The 14,567-nt window shown below is 45.4% G+C and overlaps 1 protein-coding gene across 1 annotated transcript in view; it reads right to left on the bottom strand.

The window, feature by feature from the left end:
• Positions 1-14,567, bottom strand: part of LOC134968664 (mucin-5AC-like) — a 509,092-nt gene that overhangs the window by 187,527 nt on the left and 306,998 nt on the right. The window contains exons 30-31 of the mRNA XM_063944186.1: positions 10,528-11,706; positions 1,600-2,271 (exon numbers count right to left, since the gene is read on the bottom strand). Of these exons, the coding sequence (XP_063800256.1) occupies positions 1,600-2,271; positions 10,528-11,706 (1,851 nt within the window). The remainder of the gene's footprint in view (positions 1-1,599; positions 2,272-10,527; positions 11,707-14,567) is intronic.

Below are 14,567 nucleotides of genomic sequence, written 5' to 3'. Positions count from 1 at the left end.
AGGTAGCCACAGCCGTGAACTACCGCACTGTACACTGGTTGATAAAGAGATAGTAGTATACTCGTAACAACTAGTATGACACTATGACGACGGTATAAAGAATGAAAAAAAAACCACGGTTAGGTGGTATATATTATAATAATAATACAATTATGGATGGACGGACTGCCTGCCGACTGCCGACACAGAGGTAGCCACAGCCGTGAACTACCGCACTGTACACTGGTTGATAAAGAGATAGTAGTATACTCGTAACAACTAGTATGACACTATGACGACGGTATAAAGAATGAAAAAAAAACCACGGTTAGGTGGTATATATTATAATAATAATACAATTATGGATGGACGGACTGCCTGCCGACTGCCGACACAGAGGTAGCCACAGCCGTGAACTACCGCACTGTACACTGGTTGATAAAGAGATAGTAGTATACTCGTAACAACTAGTATGACACTATGACGGTATAAAGAATGAAAAAAAAACCACGGTTAGGTGGTATATATTATAATAATAATACAATTATGGATGGACGGACTGCCTGCCGACTGCCGACACAGAGGTAGCCACAGCCGTGAACTACCGCACTGTACACTGGTTGATAAAGAGATAGTAGTATACTCGTAACAACTAGTATGACACTATGACGACGGTATAAAGAAAGAAAAAAAAATACCACGGTTAGGTGGTATATATTGTAATACAATTATGGATGGACGGACTGCCTGCCGAGTTCCGACTGCCGACACAGAGGTAGCCACAGCCGTGAACTACCGCACTGTACTGTGTCTGCTGCTAATATAGACTGGTTGATAAAGAGATAGTATACAATACATACAACAATATACTACTATACTGGTGGTCAGGCACTGGTCACCACTAGTCACACTGGCAGTGGCACTCCTGCAGCAAAAGCGTGCACTGTTTAATTTTAAATTAATATAATATTATGTACTCCTGGGGGCTCCTGCTATAACAACCTGCAGTGCTCCCCAGTCTCCCCCACAATTATTATAAGCTTTGCCTTTTATACATTGATGTGCAGCACACTGGGCTGAGCTGAGTGCACACAGACTGAGTCACACTGTGTGACTGGCTGCTGCTGTGTATCGTTTTTTTTCAGGCAGAGAACGGATATAGCAGAGAACGGATATATTATATTAAAATAAATAAAAGTTAACTAACAACAACTGCACTGGTCACTGTGGTAAACTCTGTCTGACTCTGCACAATCTCTCTCTCTCTTCTAATCTAATTTCTAATGGAGAGGACGCCAGCCACGTCCTCTCCCTATCAATCTCAATGCACGTGTGAAAATGGCGGCGACGCGCGGCTCCTTATATAGAATCCGAGTCTCGCGAGAATCCGACAGCGTCATGATGACGTTCGGGCGCGCTCGGGTTAACCGAGCAAGGCGGGAGGATCCGAGTCTGCTCGGACCCGTGAAAAAAACATGAAGTTCGTGCGGGTTCGGTTTCAGAGAAACCGAACCCGCTCATCTCTAATTTTCAATACAGTTTTTTTTGGAATAATGTGCATATCACAGTGTTTAAACTTTGTACATGCAAAATAGAATTTGAATCCCATTTCACTCTTACGTGTAGTTGGAGATGTGGTCTTTGTAGTTGTGGGAGTAGATGTCTCTGGTGTAGTTATTTCTGGAGTAGTTGTAGTCGTAGTAACAGTGGTTGTTGGTGATGTCGATGTTGCTGTACTCCGAGTTGATGTTGTGGTCTTTGTAGTTGTGGGAGTAGATGTTTCTGGAGAAGTTGTGGTCTTAGTAACAGTGGTTGTTGGTGATGTAGATGTTGTACTCTGAGTTGATGTTGTTGTGGCCTTTGTAGTTGTGGGAGTAGATGTCTCTGGAGAAGTTGTAGTCTTAGTAACAGTGGTTGTTGGTGATGCAGACGTTGTTGTACTCTGAGTTGTGGTTGTTGTGGTGAGAGGGGTTGTAGTTAAGCAGTAACTTGGGAGTGGGAGACAGCAATACACACTTATCTCATAGTTGTAACACAGAGGTACAACCCCATCTTGGTCTTTGTTGTTACAGATGAGCCCATAGGAGACATCACATGTCACTTTCTGTCCCAGTTTGTCCAGTTTATCTAGGAATTGCTTTGCTCTGCAGGAAATGTTCTCTGGTTTCTCACACAGATGATATCCAGCTTTTGTGATATTCTCATATGTCTCGTAATCTCCTCCACTGGTTCCATTTGTAGGATAACTCACATCAAACCACTGTGACCATGAGCACTTACGGAAACAGGAAGCTAAAGAAAAGAAAAATATATCAAATACATTTATTTTTATAGTATATAATTTCTCTGACGTCCTAAGTGGATGCTGGGGACTCCGTCAGGACCATGGGGATTAGCGGCTCCGCAGGAGACAGGGCACAAAAGTAAAGCTTTAGGATCAGGTGGTGTGCACTGGCTCCTCCCCCTATGACCCTCCTCCAAGCCTCAGTTAGATTTTTGTGCCCGGCCGAGAAGGGTGCAATCTAGGTGGCTCTCCTAAAGAGCTGCTTAGAGTAAAAGTTTTGTTAGGTTTTTTATTTTCAGTGAGTCCTGCTGGCAACAGGCTCACTGCATCGAGGGACTTAGGGGAGAGAAGTGAACTCACCTGCGTGCAGGATGGATTGGCTTCTTAGGCTACTGGACACCATTAGCTCCAGAGGGAGTCGGAACACAGGTCTCACCCTGGGGTTCGTCCCGGAGCCGCGCCGCCGACCCCCTTGCAGATGCCGAAAAGTGAAGAGGTCCAGAAACCGGCGGCAGAAGACTTTTCAGTCTTCATAAGGTAGCGCACAGCACTGCAGCTGTGCGCCATTGTTGTCAGCACACTTCATAGCAGCGGTCACTGAGGGTGCAGGGCGCGCTGGGGGGGGCGCCCTGGGCAGCAATGATAGTACCTTATTCTGGCTAAAAATACATCACATATAGCCCCTGGGGGCTATATGGATGTATTTAACCCCTGCCAGGTCTCAGAAAAACGGGAGAAGAAGCCCGCCGAAAAGGGGGCGCCTCAGCACACAGCGCCATTTTCCCTCACAGAAATGCTGGTGGGAAGGCTCCCAGGCTCTCCCCTGCACTGCACTACAGAAACAGGGTTAAAACAGAGAGGGGGGGCACTTATTTGGCGATATGACTATATATATTAAAATGCTATAAGGGAAAAACACTTATATAAAGGTTGTCCCTGTATAATTATAGCGTTTTTGGTGTGTGCTGGCAAACTCTCCCTCTGTCTCCCCAAAGGGCTAGTGGGGTCCTGTCCTCTATCAGAGCATTCCCTGTGTGTGTGCTGTGTGTCGGTACGTGTGTGTCGACATGTATGAGGACGATGTTGGTGAGGAGGCGGAGCAATTGCCTGTAATGGTGATGTCACTCTCTAGGGAGTCGACACCGGAATGGATGGCTTATTCAAGGAATTACGTGATAATGTCAACAGAGACGGCCGGCAAACAAAATAGTACCTGTCCAGGCGTCTCAAACACCGTCAGGGGCTTTAAAACGCCCATTTACCTCAGTCGGTCGACACAGACACGGACACTGATTTCAGTGTCGACGGTGAAGAAACAAACGTATTTTCCTTTAGGGCCACACGTTACTTGTTAAGGGCAATGAAGGAGGTGTTACATATTTCTGATACTACAAGTACCACAAAAAAGGGTATTATGTGGGGTGTGAAAAAACTACCTGTAGTTTTTCCTGAATCAGATAAATTAAATGAAGTGTGTGATGATGCGTGGGTTTCCCCCGATAGAAAATTATTGGCGGTATACCCTTTCCCGCCAGAAGTTAGGGCGCGTTGGGAAACAAGTGGCGGTACCGTCTCCAGATAGGGCCGTCCTCAAGGAGCCAACTGATAGGAGGCTGGAAAATATCCTAAGAAGTATATACACACATACTGGTGTTATACTGCGACCAGCGATCGCCTCAGCCTGGATGTGCAGAGCTGGGGTGGCTTGGTCGGATTCCCTGACTAAAAATATTGATACCCTTGACAGGGACAGTATTTTATTGACTATAGAGCATTTAAAGGATGCATTTCTATATATACGAGATGCACAGAGGGATATTTGCACTCTGGCATCAAGAGTAAGTGCGATGTCCATATCTGCCAGAAGATGTTTATGGACACGACAGTGGTCAGGTGATGCAGATTCCAAACGGCACAAAGAAGTATTGCCGTATAAAGGGGAGGAGTTATTTGGGGTCGGTCCATCGGACCTGGTGGCCACGGCAACTGCTGGAAAATCCACCGTTTTTACCCTAAGTCACATCTCTGCAGAAAAAGACACCGTCTTTTCAGCCTCAGTCCTTTCGTCCCCATAAGAGTCATATCTGCCCAGGGATAGAGGAAAGGGAAGAAGACTGCAGCAGGCAGCCCATTCCCAGGAACAGAAGCCTCCACCGCTTCTGCCAAGTTTCTCAGCATGACGCTGGGGCCGTACAGGACCCCTGGATCCTACAAGTAGGATCCCAGGGGTACAGATTGGAAAGTCGAGACGTTTCCCCCTCGCAGGTTCCTGAAGTCTGCTTTACCAACGTCTCCCTCCGACAGGGAGGCAGTATTGGAAACAATTCACAAGCTGTATTCCCAGCAGGTGATAATCAAAGTACCCCTCCTACAACAAGGAAAGGGGTATTATTCCACACTATGTTGTGGTACTGAAGCCAGAAGGCTCGGTGAGACCTATTCTAAATCTGAAATATTTGAACACTTACAAAGGTTCAAATCAAGATGGAGTCACTCAGAGCAGTGATAGCGAACCAGGAAGAAGGGGACTATAGGGTGTCCCGGGACATCAGGGATACTTACCTCCATGTCCCAATTTGCCCTTCTCTCCAAGGGTACCTCAGGTTCGTGGTACAGAACTGTCACTATCAGTTTCAGACGCTGCCGTTTGGATTGTCCACGGCACCCCGGGTCTTTACCAAGGTAATGGCCGAAATGATGATTCTTCTTCAAAGAAAATGGACGACCTCCTGATAAGAGCAAGGTCCAGAGAACAGTTGGAGGTCGGAGTAGCACTATCTCAAGTAGTTCTACAACAGCACGGGTGGATTCTAAATATTCCAAAACCGCAGTTGTTTCCGACGACACATCGGCTGTTCCTAGGGATGATTCTGGACACAGTCCAGAAAAGGGTGTTTCTCCCGGAGAAGAAAGCCAGGGAGTTATCCGAGCTAGTCAGGAACCTCCTAAAACCAGGAAAAGTGTCAGTGCATCATTGCACAAGGGTCCTGGGAAAAATGGTGGCTTCTTACGAAGCGATTCCATTCGGCAGTTTTCACGCAAGAACTTTTCAGTGGGATCTGCTGGAAAAATGGTCCGGATCGCATCTTCAGATGCATCAGCGGATAACCCTGTCTCCAAGGACAAGGGTGTTTCTTCTGCGGTGGCTGCAAAGTACTCATCTACTAATGGGCCGCAGATTCGGCATTCAGGAAGGGTCCTGGTGACCAGGGATGCCAGCCTGAGAGGCTGGGGAGCAGTCACACAGGGAAAAAATTTCCAGGGAGTGTGATCAAGTCTGGAGAATTCTCTCCACATAAATATACTGGAGCTAAGGGCAAGTTACAATGCTCTAAGCTTAGCAAGACCTCTGCTTCAAGGTCAGCCGGTATTGATCCAGTGGGACAACATCACGGCAGTCGCCCACGTAAACAGACAGGGCGGCACAAGAAGCAGAAGGGCAATAGCAGAAACTGCAAGGATTCTTCGCTGGGCGGAAAATCAGGTGATAGCACTGTCAGCAGTGTTCATTCCGACGCCCGGGAGAGTGGGGATTTCATCGGGAAGTCTTCCACATGATTGTGAACCATTGGGAAAGACCAAAGGTGGACATGATGGCGTCCCGCCTGAACAAAAAACTGGACAGGTATTGCGCCAGGTCAAGAGACCCTCAGGCAATAGCTGTGGACGCTCTGGTAACACCGTGGGTGTACCAGTCAGTGTATGTGTTCCCTCCTCTGCTTCTCATACCCAAGGTACTGAGAATTATAAGACGTAGAGGAGTAAGAACTATACTCGTGGCTCTGGATTGGCCAAGAAGGACTTGGTACCTGGAACTTCAAGAGATGCTCACAGAGGACTCATGGCCTCTGCCGCTAAGAAGGGACTTGCTTCAGCAAGTACCATGTCTGTTCCAAGACTTACCGCGGCTGCGTTTGACGGCATGGCGGTTGAACGCCGGATCCTAAGGGAAAAAGGCATTCCGGAAGAGGTCATTCCTACCCTGGTCAAAGCCAGGAAGGAGGTGACCGCACAACATTATCACCACATGTGGCGAAAATATGTTGCGTGGTGTGAGGCCAGGAAGGCCCCACGAAGAAATTTCAACTCGGTCGATTCCTGCATTTCCAGCAAACAGGAGTGTCTATGGGCCTCAAATTGGGGTCCATTAAGGTTCAAATTTCGGCCCTGTCGATTTTCTTCCAGAAAGAATTGGCTTCAGTTCCTGAAGTCCAGAAGTTTGTCAAGGGAGTACTGCATATACAACCCCCTTTTGTGCCTCCAGTGGCACTGTGGGATCTCAACGTAGTTCTGGGATTCCTCAAATCACATTGGTTTAAACCGCTCAAATCTGTGGATTTGAAATATCTCACATGGAAAGTGACCATGCTGTTGGCCCTGGCCTCGGCCAGGCGAGTGTCAGTATTGGCGGCTTTGTCTCACAAAAGCCCATATCTGATTGTCCATTCGGACAGGGCAGAGCTGCGGACTCGTCCCCAGTTTCTCCCTAAGGTGGTGTCAGTGTTTCACCTGAACCAGCTTATTGTGGTACCTGCGGCTACTAGGGACTTGGAGGACTCCAAGTTGCTAGATGTTGTCAGGGCCCTGAAAATATAGGTTTCCAGGACGGCTGGAGTCAGGAAAACTGACTTGCTGTTATCCTGTATGCACCCAATAAACTGGGTGCTCTTGCTTCTAAGCAGACGATTGCTAGTTGGATGTGTAGTACAATTCAGCTTGCACATGCTGTGGCAGGCCTGCCACAGCCAAAATATGTAAATGCCCATTCCACAAGGAAGGGGGCTCATCTTGGGCGGCTGCCCGAGGGGTCTCGGCTTTACAACTTTGCCGAGCAGCTACTTGGTCAGGGGCACACCCTGACTGAGGAGGACCTGGAGTTCTCTCATTCGGTGCTGCAGAGTCATCCGCACTCTCCCGCCCATTTGGGAGCTTTGGTATAATCCCCATGGTCCTGACGGAGTCCCCAGCATCCACTTAGGACGTCAGAGAAAATAAGAATTTACTTACCGATAATTCTATTTCTCGTAGTCCGTAGTGGATGCTGGGCGCCCATCCCAAGTGCGGATTGTCTGCAATACTTGTACATAGTTATTGTTACAAAAATCGGGTTATTATTGTTGTGAGCCATCTTTTCAGAGGCTCCGCTGTTATCATGCTGTTAACTGGGTTCAGATCACAGGTTGTACAGTGTGATTGGTGTGGCTGGTATGAGTCTTACCCGGGATTCAAAATCCTTCCTTATTGTGTACGCTCGTCCGGGCACAGTATCCTAACTGAGGCTTGGAGGAGGGTCATAGGGGGAGGAGCCAGTGCACACCACCTGATCCTAAAGCTTTTACTTTTGTGCCCTGTCTCCTGCGGAGCCGCTAATCCCCATGGTCCTGACGGAGTCCCCAGCATCCACTACGGACTACGAGAAATAGAATTATCGGTAAGTAAATTCTTATTTTTGTACGCCATTTGAGAACTACAATACTTATCAATCTTTAAAGTATTGGTGCAAAACACCCATACTGTCATCAGAATTGGGCACATCTCTGTGGACATGCCACCTACAGTATATGCAGACATTTGGTTTGGTAACCATCCTTATTATCAGTGCACTTATGTACAGCACTATACTCTGTGCTAATAATACATCTGTATACTTATGCATACAAAGTCATATACAGAGATGTACGCTTATGCATACGCAGCTGCGAATAGGAACACAGATAATATGAGAATATGCGCTAAGCTGCCACTGCCTCAAAAATCTCAATGCGTTTATTAACATTATTTTTACTAACAAAATGTAAAAAAGAGTGTTTTCACAGGATGCGACCAGCCAGATAAACTGTGTTAGCAGTGGCAGGGAAGGGAACCTTACCTCCGCTGCTGCTGTCATAGGGACCGGAAGGTCCCACTGCCTCCCTGCACCCTGCCCTCAGTGTTGCCGTGCTGCCAATCATTGCTGATCGGTCAGCACAGCAGGATTCCCCACCCCCAGCGGCTGCAGACAATGGCAGCTGCTGGTAAGTGTAAATCATACCCCTTGTGTACATGGCAGCTGTCCGGGCTCTAAAACCTAAAGTTGCGACGGTCACAATGTTCCCGATCAATGTTCCGATGTTTGAAAAAAAGTAAAAAAAATAAAATAAAAATCATATGTGTATCTATCTATCTATCTATCTATCTATCTATCTATCTATCTATCTATCTATCTATCTATCTATATATATATGTATATATAATTTTTTTTTAACTAAAATCATTTTGGATAGGATTAAATTCATGTTCTTCACCTATTTCACTCTTTAAAAAAAATTTTAATTTCTGAGCTTTTTTTTTTTTGGGGGGGGGGAATAGTCAGTTAAGTGGTTAAAAACAACACTACAGCTGCATTGAGTGCATTTCTGACTCCAGCTCATTTGCATATGATTCTCTGCATGTTCCGATTTGACTAGCGAAACAGGAAGACTGCTAATTGATTCTCAAGGTGAGGAATCCCAAAACTAGATAATACGGTTGCTATTCCTTATATTTGAATAATCCCAAAGGAATTGAAATATATCCTAGAGATTAAAGTGAAAAACTTTATTATTCTCTATAAGCAGTTAAGTGAAAATTTTCCCACAGGAGTGGATGTATAACAACTGAGTTATTAGAAAGCTGTTGTGACTCTGCTGTAATAATAACAGCCACAGAGTGCAGCAATATACAGGTTGAGTATCCCATATCCAAATATTCCGAAATACAGAATATTCCGAAATACGGAATTTTTGGAGTGAGACTGAGATAGTGAAACCTTTGTTTTCTGATGGCTCAATGTACACAAACTTTGTTAAATACACAGTTATTAAAAAGTATTGTATTATAAGACCCTCAGGCTGTGTGTATAAGGTGTATATGAAACATAAATGAATTGTGTGACTGTACACACACTTTGTTTAATGCACAAAGTTATAAAAAAATATTGGCTAAAATGACCTTCAGGCTGTGTGTATAAGGTATATATGAAACATAAATGCATTCTGTGCTTAGACCTAGGTCCCATCACCATGATATCTCATTATGGTATGCAATTATTCCAAAATACGGAAAAATCCGATATCCAAAATACTTCTGGTCCCAAGCATTTTGGATAATGGATACTCAACCTGTATTTGTAGAGTAAGATTTAATTGTATTTCATTGCTTTGATAAGATTACTATTAATTATGCAGGCTAAATAAAAACATAGCCATCGATGAAGGTTAATTATACCAGCCAGATCTGTATTTTATTGTACGATCTTTATTGTATCTTAGGGTATTTTATGTATTGTTCATATGGCCATACTGTGTATGTTTAATAAATTATAGTGAAATGTATCCATAATTGTGTCAAAATTGAACCCGTTAGCAGTGCTTCCTGATAAGAGACTTTTTGTATGATAACTCTAAATCAGGCCTACATATTTTTTGCACAAAGAACTCTATATAGGGGTCTATTCAATGCATGTCGGATCCTCTCCAACGGAGGGGATCCGACAATGCAGCATTAAATTTGCGGGCAAATCCGACAGATATTGCACGTTTTCGATAATGCCAATCCGACTTTTTTAAAGTCGGATTGACATTGTCAAAAAACGGGACTAGAACCTGTCGGATTTTGCCGCAAATCCGACAAAACATGTAAATCCGCTGCTAATCCACTGATCCACGTGTTTTCTAATAAGTTGGAATTGCCGACAAGTCGGGAAAACGTCAAAACTATTGAACAGGTCGAATCATGATTCGACCTAAAAAAGTCAGAAACTGCCGTCTTTCTGACTAGACGGCAGTTCCGACTTCAATTCAGTAGACCCCATAGCCTACAATTCTGTCTAAACACCCTTACTGCAAGCCTCTATAAAGCCCATTTATGTTCCTTCAGTCACAAGTGGAGATGTGACTGAGATGTGCATGACCCTGCATCCCCTGTACTTGCATAAACTTAGTATTGGGGCATGTGCATGATAGGCTCCACATATTAACTTATGTTCAACACATTAAAAGCTCATATTTGACTGTATATAAAACTAATTATGTACCAGAAAATGTATTATTATTATTATTATTATTATTTCCTAATGTTCTTTGACATGCAAAACCTTTATCTCTGCTTGATAAAGCAAGACACTTTATTCTTAAATAACAGAATTGTCCTTATTTTCAATACAGTTTTTTTTGGAATAATGTGCATATCACAGTGTTTAAACTTTGTACATGCAAAATAGAATTTGAATCCCATTTCACTCTTACGTGTAGTTGGAGATGTGGTCTTTGTAGTTGTGGGAGTAGATGTCTCTGGTGTAGTTATTTCTGGAGTAGTTGTAGTCGTAGTAACAGTGGTTGTTGGTGATGTCGATGTTGCTGTACTCCGAGTTGATGTTGTGGTCTTTGTAGTTGTGGGAGTAGATGTTTCTGGAGAAGTTGTGGTCTTAGTAACAGTGGTTGTTGGTGATGTAGATGTTGTACTCTGAGTTGATGTTGTTGTGGTCTTTGTAGTTGTGGGAGTAGATGTTTCTGGAGAAGTTGTAGTCGTAGTAACAGTGGTTGTTGGTGATGTCGATGTTGCTGTACTCCGAGTTGATGTTGTGGTCTTTGTAGTTGTGGGAGTAGATGTTTCTGGAGAAGTTGTGGTCTTAGTAACAGTGGTTGTTGGTGATGTAGATGTTGTACTCTGAGTTGATGTTGTTGTGGTCTTTGTAGTTGTGGGAGTAGATGTTTCTGGAGAAGTTGTGGTCTTAGTAACAGTGGTTGTTGGTGATGTAGATGTTGTACTCTGAGTTGATGTTGTGGTCTTTGTAGTTGTGGGAGTAGATGTTTCTGGAGAAGTTGTAGTCGTAGTAACAGTGGTTGTTGGTGATGTCGATGTTGCTGTACTCCGAGTTGATGTTGTGGTCTTTGTAGTTGTGGGAGTAGATGTTTCTGGAGAAGTTGTGGTCTTAGTAACAGTGGTTGTTGGTGATGTAGATGTTGTACTCTGAGTTGATGTTGTTGTGGCCTTTGTAGTTGTGGGAGTAGATGTCTCTGGAGAAGTTGTAGTCTTAGTAACAGTGGTTGTTGGTGATGCAGACGTTGTTGTACTCTGAGTTGTGGTTGTTGTGGTGAGAGGGGTTGTAGTTAAGCAGTAACTTGGGAGTGGGAGACAGCAATACACACTTATCTCATAGTTGTAACACAGAGGTACAACCCCATCTTGGTCTTTGTTGTTACAGATGAGCCCATAGGAGACATCACATGTCACTTTCTGTCCCAGTTTGTCCAGTTTATCTGGGAATTGCTTTGCTCTGCAGGAAATGTTCTCTGGTTTCTCACACAGATGATATCCAGCTTTTGTGATATTCTCATATGTCTCGTAATCTCCTCCACTGGTTCCATTTGTAGGATAACTCACATCAAACCACTGTGACCATGAGCACTTACGGAAACAGGAAGCTAAAGAAAAGAAAAATATATCAAATACATTTATTTTTATAGTATATAATTTCTCTGACGTCCTAAGTGGATGCTGGGGACTCCGTCAGGACCATGGGGATTAGCGGCTCCGCAGGAGACAGGGCACAAAAGTAAAAGCTTTAGGATCAGGTGGTGTGCACTGGCTCCTCCCCCTATGACCCTCCTCCAAGCCTCAGTTAGATTTTTGTGCCCGGCCGAGAAGGGTGCAATCTAGGTGGCTCTCCTAAAGAGCTGCTTAGAGTAAAAGTTTTGTTAGGTTTTTTATTTTCAGTGAGTCCTGCTGGCAACAGGCTCACTGCATCGAGGGACTTAGGGGAGAGAAGTGAACTCACCTGCGTGCAGGATGGATTGGCTTCTTAGGCTACTGGACACCATTAGCTCCAGAGGGAGTCGGAACACAGGTCTCACCCTGGGGTTCGTCCCGGAGCCGCGCCGCCGACCCCCTTGCAGATGCCGAAAAGTGAAGAGGTCCAGAAACCGGCGGCAGAAGACTTTTCAGTCTTCATAAGGTAGCGCACAGCACTGCAGCTGTGCGCCATTGTTGTCAGCACACTTCATAGCAGCGGTCACTGAGGGTGCAGGGCGCTGGGGGGGGCGCCCTGGGCAGCAATGATAGTACCTTATTCTGGCTAAAAATACATCACATATAGCCCCTGGGGGCTATATGGATGTATTTAACCCCTGCCAGGTCTCAGAAAAACGGGAGAAGAAGCCCGCCGAAAAGGGGGCGGGGCCTATTCTCCTCAGCACACAGCGCCATTTTCCCTCACAGAAATGCTGGTGGGAAGGCTCCCAGGCTCTCCCCTGCACTGCACTACAGAAACAGGGTTAAAACAGAGAGGGGGGGCACTTATTTGGCGATATGACTATATATATTAAAATGCTATAAGGGAAAAACACTTATATAAAGGTTGTCCCTGTATAATTATAGCGTTTTTGGTGTGTGCTGGCAAACTCTCCCTCTGTCTCCCCAAAGGGCTAGTGGGGTCCTGTCCTCTATCAGAGCATTCCCTGTGTGTGTGCTGTGTGTCGGTACGTGTGTGTCGACATGTATGAGGACGATGTTGGTGAGGAGGCGGAGCAATTGCCTGTAATGGTGATGTCACTCTCTAGGGAGTCGACACCGGAATGGATGGCTTATTCAAGGAATTACGTGATAATGTCAACAGAGACGGCCGGCAAACAAAATAGTACCTGTCCAGGTGTCTCAAACACCGTCAGGGGCTTTAAAACGCCCATTTACCTCAGTCGGTCGACACAGACACGGACACTGATTTCAGTGTCGACGGTGAAGAAACAAACGTATTTTCCTTTAGGGCCACACGTTACTTGTTAAGGGCAATGAAGGAGGTGTTACATATTTCTGATACTACAAGTACCACAAAAAAGGGTATTATGTGGGGTGTGAAAAAACTACCTGTAGTTTTTCCTGAATCAGATAAATTAAATGAAGTGTGTGATGATGCGTGGGTTTCCCCCGATAGAAAATTATTGGCGGTATACCCTTTCCCGCCAGAAGTTAGGGCGCGTTGGGAAACAAGTGGCGGTACCGTCTCCAGATAGGGCCGTCCTCAAGGAGCCAACTGATAGGAGGCTGGAAAATATCCTAAGAAGTATATACACACATACTGGTGTTATACTGCGACCAGCGATCGCCTCAGCCTGGATGTGCAGAGCTGGGGTGGCTTGGTCGGATTCCCTGACTAAAAATATTGATACCCTTGACAGGGACAGTATTTTATTGACTATAGAGCATTTAAAGGATGCATTTCTATATATACGAGATGCACAGAGGGATATTTGCACTCTGGCATCAAGAGTAAGTGCGATGTCCATATCTGCCAGAAGATGTTTATGGACACGACAGTGGTCAGGTGATGCAGATTCCAAACGGCACAAAGAAGTATTGCCGTATAAAGGGGAGGAGTTATTTGGGGTCGGTCCATCGGACCTGGTGGCCACGGCAACTGCTGGAAAATCCACCGTTTTTACCCTAAGTCACATCTCTGCAGAAAAAGACACCGTCTTTTCAGCCTCAGTCCTTTCGTCCCCATAAGAGTCATATCTGCCCAGGGATAGAGGAAAGGGAAGAAGACTGCAGCAGGCAGCCCATTCCCAGGAACAGAAGCCTCCACCGCTTCTGCCAAGTTTCTCAGCATGACGCTGGGGCCGTACAGGACCCCTGGATCCTACAAGTAGGATCCCAGGGGTACAGATTGGAAAGTCGAGACGTTTCCCCCTCGCAGGTTCCTGAAGTCTGCTTTACCAACGTCTCCCTCCGACAGGGAGGCAGTATTGGAAACAATTCACAAGCTGTATTCCCAGCAGGTGATAATCAAAGTACCCCTCCTACAACAAGGAAAGGGGTATTATTCCACACTATGTTGTGGTACTGAAGCCAGAAGGCTCGGTGAGACCTATTCTAAATCTGAAATATTTGAACACTTACAAAGGTTCAAATCAAGATGGAGTCCCTCAGAGCAGTGATAGCGAACCAGGAAGAAGGGGACTATAGGGTGTCCCGGGACATCAGGGATACTTACCTCCATGTCCCAATTTGCCCTTCTCTCCAAGGGTACCTCAGGTTCGTGGTACAGAACTGTCACTATCAGTTTCAGACGCTGCCGTTTGGATTGTCCACGGCACCCCGGGTCTTTACCAAGGTAATGGCCGAAATGATGATTCTTCTTCAAAGAAAATGGACGACCTCCTGATAAGAGCAAGGTCCAGAGAACAGTTGGAGGTCGGAGTAGCACTATCTCAAGTAGTTCTACAACAGCACGGGTGGATTCTAAATATTCCAAAACCGCAGTTGTTTCCGACGACACATCGGCTGTTCC

This window comes from Pseudophryne corroboree, chromosome 11, assembly GCF_028390025.1.
Source record: "Pseudophryne corroboree isolate aPseCor3 chromosome 11, aPseCor3.hap2, whole genome shotgun sequence".
NCBI classification, from domain to species: Eukaryota; Metazoa; Chordata; class Amphibia; order Anura; family Myobatrachidae; genus Pseudophryne; species Pseudophryne corroboree.
Note: the sequence above shows the minus strand (reverse complement) of the source record. Positions and strands in the feature narration are given on the sequence as shown.